Source organism: Boleophthalmus pectinirostris, unplaced genomic scaffold (assembly GCF_026225935.1).
Source record: "Boleophthalmus pectinirostris isolate CB_2022bp ecotype Guang Dong unplaced genomic scaffold, ASM2622593v1 HiC_scaffold_23, whole genome shotgun sequence".
NCBI classification, from domain to species: domain Eukaryota; kingdom Metazoa; phylum Chordata; class Actinopteri; order Gobiiformes; family Gobiidae; genus Boleophthalmus; species Boleophthalmus pectinirostris.
Window position 1 is genome coordinate 22,253,050 of NW_026571207.1, and position 9,921 is coordinate 22,262,970.

The 9,921-nt window shown below is 40.2% G+C and overlaps 2 protein-coding genes across 6 annotated transcripts; both read left to right on the plus strand.

Moving 5' to 3' along the window:
* Positions 1–2,699: 2,699 nt before the first annotated feature.
* Positions 2,700–7,979, plus strand: slu7 (SLU7 homolog, splicing factor). Of its 5 annotated transcripts, none has more exons than XM_055159509.1 (15): positions 2,700–2,827; positions 2,984–3,171; positions 3,251–3,404; positions 3,497–3,577; positions 3,648–3,812; positions 3,914–3,979; positions 4,053–4,184; positions 4,271–4,368; positions 4,447–4,514; positions 4,652–4,791; positions 4,886–5,047; positions 5,127–5,228; positions 5,320–5,394; positions 5,467–5,586; positions 7,546–7,979. In XM_055159509.1, the coding sequence occupies exons 2-15, from the start codon at positions 3,005–3,007 to the stop codon at positions 7,723–7,725; spliced, it is 1,710 nt and encodes a 569-aa protein (XP_055015484.1). In that variant the 5' UTR covers positions 2,700–2,827; positions 2,984–3,004; the 3' UTR covers positions 7,726–7,979. The 5 variants fall into 5 exon arrangements, with proteins under 5 accessions (XP_055015484.1, XP_055015486.1, XP_055015483.1 ...); XM_055159511.1 differs by having other exon boundaries at positions 3,015–3,171; XM_055159512.1 differs by having other exon boundaries at positions 2,714–2,942; positions 3,015–3,171.
* Positions 7,980–8,551: 572 nt separating this feature from the next.
* c1qtnf2 (C1q and TNF related 2) lies at positions 8,552–9,723 on the plus strand. The gene is made up of 3 exons (XM_020921996.2): positions 8,552–8,569; positions 8,822–9,020; positions 9,092–9,723. Exons 1-3 carry the CDS (start codon positions 8,552–8,554, stop codon positions 9,721–9,723), a joined length of 849 nt encoding a protein of 282 aa, XP_020777655.2.
* Positions 9,724–9,921: the final 198 nt, after the last annotated feature.

Genomic DNA, 9,921 nt, shown 5'->3' on the forward strand with positions numbered 1-9,921 from the left:
AATCCTTCCCAGTATGGATTGCACAATGACCGGAAGTCTGAGATTCTTGATGCATCTATAGGACGCCCAACAAAAACTTTGGCGTAGCCAAACCAAATTTGGTACACAGATGCACCATGGGAATAGGGACAAAAAAATTATATTAACAGGAAGTCGGCCATATCGGACTGATCGTGCGACTCGGCGCCAAAGGCGCATTTTCTTGTCCTGATATTTGAATGAACTCGTCCTAAGGCATTTGACCCAGACTCACTAGAATCATTCTGTATCATCTAGACGAGTGAGACATTAAAAGTTGTTTAAAGCTTTTTAAAACAGTGTTGCTGTGGCAACTGTGCAAATTTCGGGTTCGTTTTTGCAGCTCGCCATCAAACTTCGATGCGTGATAATTCGCACAAACTTTGGCCAAGTTCACTCAAACTTTAATTGTTGGTGGACACTCCGACCCTGAACAGATATATAAGAAAATCTAAACTGGACGCAATAGCGCCCCCTAGGGAGGTTGTATGGAACAATAAAATATTACTTTGTCGTAGGCATGTAAAATTTGGTACACACATTCGTGGCCTGGTTTTAAAGAAAAAAGTCAATGACGCCCACACTCCATCTCCCATCGTGTTGCCATGGCAACTGGCCAAAAATCTGTCTTCACCAAAGGGACGTCCCAACAAAAACTTTGATGTACTCAAACCAAATTTAGTACACAGATGTATCATGGGAATAGGAACAATAGAGTATATTGTGACCACGCTCTCTCCCAAACCGGAAGTCCACCATCTTGGATTAAAAAAAAAATAAAAATCAACACATACAGAAATTGAGAAAAATAGTAGGGTTCGGTTAAGATCAGGGGTTAGGGTTAGGTTAGGGGTAAGGTTAGGCTAGGGTTAGGGCTATGGTTAGAAGTTCACATAGGTTTAGGCAAGGCAAGGCAAGTTTATTTGTATAGCACAATTGGTACACAGTAATTCAAAGTGCTTTACAGAATAAGAAATACATTAAAATCATAATAAAAACAAATCAAATCATAAATAATCATGAATATTAAACTTAAAAAAGAGAGACATAAATTGGAGAGAAGAGTGCGGAATGAAAACCTTTCAGTTATATGCACAGTCAAACAGAAATGTTTTGAGCCTGGATTTAAACCGCGTCACAGAAGAGCCTGTCTCACATGTTCAGACTGTTCCAGGTTTTAGCTGCATGAACCTGAAACGCTGACTCCCCTTGTTTAGTTCTGACTCTGGGCACCAGCAGGAGGCCGGTCCCTGAGCTCCTCAGAGTGCGAGATGGTTCATATGACACTAACATGTCACAGATGGACTTTGGTGCTCGACCATGGAGAGACTTGTACACAAGCAGAGCTGCTTTAAAGTCTATTCTCTGAGCCACAGGAAGCCAGTGCAGAGACCTGAGCACAGGACTTATGTGCTTGTACTTCCTAGTTCGAGTAAGGACCCGAGTTGCAGTGTTCTGGATGTTCTGCAGCTGTCTCACAGCTCGTTTGGAGAGACCAGTGAGGAGACCATTACAGTAGTCTAATCTACTGGAGACAAACACATGGATAAGTTTCTCCAAGTCTGCTTTAGACAGTAAACCTTTGATTTTTGCTATGTTTTTTAGATGGTAAAAGGCTGCAGATGTTATTGATTTGATTGGCTGTTAAAGTTCAAGTCTGAGTCCATTATTACCCCTAGATTTCTTGCCTGATTTGAAGGTTTTAGAGAGAGAGACTGGAGGTGACTGCTGACACTGTCTCTTTGTTTCTGTGGACCAAACACTATGACTTCAGTCATAGGTTTAGGGGTTAGTGTTAATTTAGAAGTTAGATCAATGAGTAAGGTGCATTCGTGGGGCATGTGCAGACCTCAACGTGGCCGGGGTGCGGCGTGGCATGGGCGTGGCATAGGCTCGAACGAGGGCCGGTCATTGCCGCTTGCGGCTGTATTTATTATTATTATTATTATTATTATTATTATTATTATTATTATTATTATTATTATTTTTTATTTAAAAGATGCCTAGGCCATGATGTTTAATAATGTGGACATTAACAACCATGCTAAATATCCAGTGTGCCTTATGGAATGTTGAAAGTAGCCTAACATTCTATTGAGGTTCTGGTTGATGGTAAAGAAATCATCACAGATCCATTGATTTTGGTTGGATTTTTATATTTTTTTTTCTGTGGAATGACTATACTGTTTGAAGAAAAGAATGGCATATTGGCTGATGTCAAAACTTGGGGGAATAGTTGATTGCCAATGAGGTAAAGATGAAAATATTGGAAAAAAGTGAAAAAATACCTTATCTTTTGGCATTAAATTGAGCCAAAATCATGTAGAAATGTGTTTAATGAATATTTTTTTCACTGAATGTTGTCACCACATGTGTTCTTTGCATCTGGAATGTATTTGTAGACAGCTTACCCAATCCACTGAGGATTTGAGGAAATTTTTCATTTTTCAAAATTTTCTATCACAAAATGAAGGTTACCTACACTAAAATGTCCACAATTTTTTTTCGCGATATTTCTGGAAGAGCAGACCCTCCAATTATTGGTCCTCAGGGTCACAGTTAACAAAAAAAAAAAAAAAAAAACACAAATAAAAAGTATGGCAGGCAATGTCGGGTTCAACCCATTTTTGAGACTTTGGCTCCCCGACTATAGAGGGCGCACTTGGATATATACGACAGAAGATGAACCGGACGTGACGTTCTGCTACGAAAGTAAAATGGCGACTTAAACAATATGACGCACTGGATGTTAAAAACAACCCAAGATTTTACGTTTTAAACTGTTATTTCTTCTCTACGCTGGAAGAAGGTAGTTATTGAATACGTATTTTGCCTTCACCTGAAAAGTAGTTAAATATTGAATCTATAGGTTTTGAAGGAATAAGCTTCACTTGGTAAAGCGAATCAACATATAGTTAAACGCGGTGCGTTTAATTCTACTCTTAACAATTTTCTTTTATCCAAGTTTTTAACCTCAACGTTTGTGATGGATCAAGGGGCAAACATGACTGAAGAAACTAATACAAATTCTGAGGGCATCGTGGGCTTGGACGAGCCCAAGAAAATGACCCGAGAAGACTGGAGAAAGAAGAAGGAACTCGAAGAGCAGAGAAAACTAGGAAACGCTCCTGCTGAAGTGGATGAAGAGGGAAAGTAAGCTACAGCCCAAAGAAACAATGCAGTTCGAAATATCGTATAATGTGAATATAAATTATATCCATTTACATTTTAGGGATATAAACCCTCACATCCCACAGTACATTTCATCAGTGCCATGGTACATTGATCCATCAAAAAGACCAACACTGAAACATCAGAGGCCGCAGGCTGAGAAACAACAACAATTTTCTACCATTGGAGAGTGGTACAAGAGAGGTGTACAAGAGGTGTGCAAATAGATTAAAGCACTAAACATCAAAGTTTGAAAGTGTGTGGCTGTCATTCTACCCTCTATAACACAGCTCTGTGTTGATTTTAGAATTATGTTGTCACCAAATTCAGAAAAGGAGCATGTGAAAACTGTGGTGCAATGACTCACAAGAAAAAAGACTGTATGGAGGTAAGAGGACAAAACATGATTATTAATTTTCCTTGGTTTTCCGATGCCTGTTAACTTCTGTTTTGTATAGCGTCCAAGAAAAGTTGGTGCAAAGTTCACAGGAACAGACATTGCTCCAGATGAACACGGTCAAGTAAATCTGGACTTGGATTACGATGGAAAACGAGATCGCTGGAATGGCTATGATCCTGAAGAGCACCAGCGTATTGTTGAAGAATATGCCAAAGTTGATCTGGTATAAGTCAGATCTTTACTGATTGTGCTACACACTTAAATTTTCTCAGTTTTCTTGCCTTAATTTATAGTGTAATGTTTTTGTTTGTTTTTTTATTCTAGGCCAAAAGAACACTTAAAGCCCATAAGCTCCAAGATGAGCTTGCATCAGGAAAACTTGATCAAAATGTAAGTTGCCTTGATAAAAGATAAAAGATCTGTTGTCTTCAAGAGCAACAAAACACATGTTTTTTTCTTTTAGGAACGTGAACATGACAGTGAAGGGGAGGATGAAGACAAATATGCAGATGACATTGATATGCCTGGTCAAAACTTTGACTCAAAGCGCAGAATTACTGTCAGGAATCTGCGTATCAGAGAAGACACAGCTAAAGTAAGAATTGTGCTTGAGTGAAATACTGCTGAGGTAAAAAATTATATCACACAGATATTATAATGCTTTTTTTTTTGTCTCTCTAGTACTTGAGAAATCTGGATCCAAACTCTGCCTACTATGATCCTAAGACTCGATCTATGAGGGAAAATCCTTACTCCAACACAGGCATGAACCCAGACGAGTAAGATAGAATTTGATCTCTTATATTATGGATCCTAAAAAATCCAGAACTTAAATGTAATTAATATTTGCTTAATAGAGTTGGATATGCAGGCGACAACTTTGCCCGTTATAGTGGCGACACAATAACTATGGCTCAAACACAGAGTAAGTTACAATTTCTGTGGGTGTTGCTGATATCAGAAGACACACATATTTTATTTTTGCTTGATAATCTAATTCTTGGCAATGCAGTGAGCTCTGATTGATTATTATGTATTCATCTTTTGTGTGTTTTAATTCAGTGTTTGCGTGGGAGGCCTATGAGCGAGGCTCAGAGGTCCATCTTCAGGCAGATCCCACAAAACTGGAGCTGCTTCATAAATCTTTCAAAGTTAAAAAGGAAGCTTTCAAAGACCAGCAAAAGGAGAGCATCCTGGACAAGGTACACTGAAAAAAAAACATTGCGTCTTTATTGCAATATAGAAAAATAATAAAATATTTAACTTATGTCTTTGTCTTCTATCTGTTGCCAACAGTATGGTGGCCAGGAGCACTTGGATGCCCCACCCAGGGAACTACTTTTGGCCCAAACTGAAGATTATGTGGAGTATTCCCGTCATGGTGCTGTGCTGAAGGGACAAGAGAAGGCTGTTGCTCGCTCCAAGTATGAGGAGGATGTGCTCATTAACAACCATACTGTAAGGAAAAAACATTTTAAAAAGAATAACATGTGTATAATATATTTGTTTATAATAATTCTGTTTTTTTTTCCCTCAGTGCATTTGGGGTTCTTACTGGAAGGATGGTTTCTGGGGATACAAATGTTGCCACTCTATGGTCAAACAGAGCTACTGCACAGGAGATGCTGGAATTACAGTGGTGCATATAAATTATTTTTATTTATTTTTTTATATTCTTTTTAATGTAATTGTTTTATTTGTGAATGTGTTTTCTCTTTCTTTACATACAGAATTCAGATTGCACCCCATTTGAAGAAGGTCTAACTGAGCCTCAGGAAGAGGAGCAGCCAAAGTCTCTCCTTGAGGTGATGCTTGCATTTAATGGTAACAGAAAAGATCAAGAACTTTATTTTAACACATACAAATGAAATATTCAGATGCATCGCGATAAAATGGAGAAGGAGAAAAAGAAGAAAAAGAAGAAGAAAAACAAGAAGCATGCCTCTGACAGCAGTGACTCTGAGGATGAAGAAAAGAAAAAGGAGAAACTAAAGAAGGTATTAATAATCAAAATCACCCCATCTTGCCTCCGATCTTAGCACTACTGCTAGCGTTAAGGTCGGGCTTCACTGCTTCACTACTTCACTGCTGGAGGCTGGAGTGGGATGGTACAAGTACATATATGACGATGACATCTCAACCAATCTGTGACCACTGTGGCATTTAAAAGCACTGCCAATGTGGGTAACGTTTGCAAGCTTTGCCTCATTACCAGGCGCCAAAGAGGGGTGAGGGAAAAATTATGAATGGGTACAATAAAACAGTTCCGGAGTCCCATGATACAAGAACATACCAGTAGAGGCAGCAGGAATATGGAATTTTGGATGGGCCTTTACAGAAGTGGCTGGGTTTGTGTTCTGAACACTCGCTGCGCACTTGCACCCCTCTTGCACACGAACACACACGTCATCCTTTTTAGTTTTCTCCACATTCCTCCATTTGTTTGCCTCCCATCCCACAGCAGACCCGCTGACCTCTGCTGTCCCCCGGTCGCACCCACTCCCGCCTATCCTGGTAGTCCGCTCTCATGTCTCTCACCTGAGGTACGAGTGTCCACTGCTGCTACTGCTGACCACTCACATTCTCCTCTCACGGGTGTCCATTGCATTTGGTCCCACACAGATGGATGGCTCGCAGATTATGGAAAACGTTTATTGTCATATACATGTTTCTGATTTAACCACTTTGCGCACAGAGACGGATTAAACCATTAACACACGAGGAGGATGCGCGACCTGCATTTGCTTTGCATAAGTGACTGATATGTGCCATGTGCCCAAAGAGCAGGATGTGCAGGTGTCTGTACAGAGAGTTCTCATGTGCACTGTATCTCTCTTAAGCTGCTGTACCCAGGAGAGCAGCACATACGAGACGTGTGTCTGTTGCGCTGTCACAGGCCCAAGCTGTCAATGGAATGCACAGACTCATTTAGACTCTGGCTGATCCAAGACTCCATGCACAGTTTTCTACGGTTCTGGTGGTAGCCTACCTACTGGCGACTAACTTTATAAACTAACCAAAGCGGCACAGTGGGAATAATTTGGTCACGAAATTTAATTTGAAGTTAATGACGGTAAGGACCCGAGGATGTGATGAAATCTGACATCCCAGGATTAGGACTGCACACAGAGTAAGAAAACACACTTTAGGACAGCGCTGTCAACGGCCTCATGTGAATGAGCAGCTTTTGTACAGATCCAGATCAAACCAAACTATAGAACTGTGCTAAGCCGACGCAGGAAACGCGTGAGGGGCTGTGCTCTGCTGCGGCAGGGCTTCTGGACAGCAACGAACATCCCACACAGCACACGAACATGTTATGAATGTTAAGCATTCATCATCCTAATGTATTTCCAAATAAAAGAAGCTTGAGCATGTTACATTCGGTTTTTCAGTGGACTAGTTTGATATTTATTTTTACGATTCTGACAATTCACTGAATGTGCCACACGTCCTCAGTCTGCTCAGTCCTTGTTTAGATCTCCACTCCCTACAGTTGCACTAGTGCTAAAATCTGGGACAAGATAGGGCCCTAATAATTTAAGGAAGACTTTGACCTATTTCATATTGTTGTTTTGCATTTTATTCATTGTAAATTGCAATTTTTATCCAAAATAGATTAATAAGGGAAACAGGTCCACTGACCACCAGTTCAAAACTGCAGAACTGCTTCTTCATACCAGCATTTCACCATAGCAAGCAGTAGATTTTCCCCCACATATTTTTTATGTACAGAGTTGTATGGGTGGAGACATGGACTGGGTGAACACAGGACTTTTATGAGCGCTCAAGCCTTGATAATAAACTCAATCAAAAATATAACTTTTGAGTTGGTTAATCTTGAGGGAACACAATTAAAACAAGGTTAAAGCTCATTAAAGATGATGTTGCATTATATGTGTCTGTTAATGACTAGCAGTTTTCTCATTATTTCTTGTTGCTTGTACTTTCTCTAGGCTCTTGAAGCAGAGGACAAGCGAGTGAAGCATGTTGAGGCCATAATGCAGCTGGATGAGAGGAAGAGACCGTACAACAGTCTGCTGGAGGTGAAGGCGCCCACAGAGGAGGAGATGGAGGCCTTCCGAATGAAACGCTGCCGACCAGATGATCCAATGGCATCTTTCCTTGGACAGTGACCTGTTTCTACAGATACATTCTAAAAGACTTTACTAGAACATACACAAGGCTATAATGGTTTAAAATGACCCATTTTCATCTGTGGAGTCTTAAGCTTGTACATGCCTTCAGATCACGTCACTGAAATGTAAATGATGTTAAGTTTGTCTTAATTTTATCAGCTGAAAAGAAAAATGTTTCTTTTTTGTGGGACTCACTCATGCAACTACTGTGTTTCATGTACAGTATTTTTAATAAAATGCCCCATAAAGCCTTTTGCTCTTAAAGTGTTCTGTTCTGTGTTGGTGGTATTGGGCAGTTGCTTCTTAATTTGCCAACTAATGTAGTACAAGGATTGCATAATATTTAGTGCTGGTACTAGTTTTAAGTGTGACTTATTTTTAAGATAATGTCAAGTGGCATAGAATATTATTTGGATTTGTAAATATTGTGACGTTACTCTTGCAGGTCTGCATCAGTCATGTAGGATTGGTTGTGCAACACCATTTCACTGATTCAGGTGACCTCACTGTAAAAGTATTTGTGGCAGAGAACACGCTCAAACAGGGCAGGTGCTACGAAATAACTGCAGATATTCTTTTGGAGGGCATTTTACCAGCATTTTATAGATTTATTCTGGTGACAGGGAAAAAACCTTGCATACTGAATAAAATGTCCATCTGCAAGTTATTTTTAACCGGTGAGTTTTCTTATCTATTGTTTGCATGCATGTATTGTACTGTTCTTAGCATTTATTAATCCATTAACAGTGAATAGTTTGTTGTGGAGCTTTTCTTTCAAATGTTTTTAATGGATTAAACTATATCATATCTGTCTCAGAAGGTGATGACAAATGTCAACAAGGTCAGCCCAATTTTCACACAACTCGTACATAAAAAAAAAAAAAACATTTAAAAACAATACAAGGGAAGAGGGAGTTTGTGGTCCAGCCTCGTCTGTTACTATTTGTTGCGGTTTTCATATTTTTATTGACCTTTATAAGTCGAGACTTTGAAAGGACCTTGCGAGTGCTGACTTATCATTATCTTTTTCTCTGCAGTTACTATCATACTGTGGACATGGGCTACAATATTGTTTTCAGTCATTTTCTCCCAGTCAACATTCCCCACTACAAACAATGGTGGCAGCATCACTATTGACTCTCCACAGCTGGTGTGCAGTCAGCCTGGACCGGTGGGAGCTGGAGGTGTTCCTGGAGCTCCTGGATCACCAGGAGCCATGGGCTCAATGGGCCCTCCAGGAGAAGATGGTCCTGATGGGAGGGATGGGAGCAGAGGAGATAAGGGGAGCAGAGGTACTTACATGGTGTATAATAAAATTTCAAACAGTTAATATCTCCACACTTAAAACCTTTTATTATTTTAGGTGAATCTGGAAGACCTGGGAATCAGGGGGAGCCTGGTGTCAAAGGGCGCAAAAGTGCTATTGGAAAGACTGGACCTCTTGGATTGGGGGGGCTGCGTGGAGCACCAGGACAAATAGGAAAACAAGGAACAAAGGGAGAGCTGGGTGATAGGGGGGAACCAGGGGCTCCAGGAGGTTGTAACTGTGGCAGCCCTGCCCGGTCTGCCTTCTCTGTGGCAGTGACAAAAAACTCCCCTAAGGAGCATCGACCCATTCACTTCAGACGCATTTTGCTGAATGAAGGACATCATTACAATGCCAGTGCTGGAAAGTTTGTCTGTGTTATTCCTGGAGTGTATTATTTTTCATATGACATTACTATAAGTAAAAGGAATCTGGCCATTGGGTTGGTTCATAATGGCCAGTACAAAATCAGAACATTAGATACAAACTCAGGGAATCATGATGTTGCTTCTGGTTCTGTCATTCTTCGCTTACAGAGCTCAGACCAGGTGTGGCTGCAGATATACAACTCTGGACACAATGGCCTGTTCTTTGACCCATTTTGGACAGACAGCACTTTTACTGGCTTCCTCATCTATGCTGACCAGGACTATCTCAGTGAGGCTAATGCCAAAGATAACAGGGCATAAAAGCTTAATTAATAATTTTCATTCAATCTTTTTATTGGATGAAATGGTGTGCTCATAATGAATTTGTGACTTTCAGACTTGCATTTCTAAGTTATCAGAAAGAAACACAAGGTGGCGCACGAGCAGGAAAAAAAATAAAAAATACAGTTTTTGGCTAATGTTGGGTATTTATGGAATGAAGAAACAAACAAGGGAAAA

Coding starts and splice junctions, on each gene's coding strand:
- slu7 (XM_055159509.1), top strand. CDS start 3,005: ATGGATCAAGGGGCAAACATGACTGAAGAAACTAATACAAATTCTGAG. Junction 3,172..3,250: donor GAAGTGGATGAAGAGGGAAA/GTAAGCTACAGC, acceptor TTTACATTTTAG/GGATATAAACCCTCACATCC. Junction 4,185..4,270: donor TCAGAGAAGACACAGCTAAA/GTAAGAATTGTG, acceptor TTGTCTCTCTAG/TACTTGAGAAATCTGGATCC.
- c1qtnf2 (XM_020921996.2), top strand. Junction 9,021..9,091: donor AGGAGATAAGGGGAGCAGAG/GTACTTACATGG, acceptor TTATTATTTTAG/GTGAATCTGGAAGACCTGGG.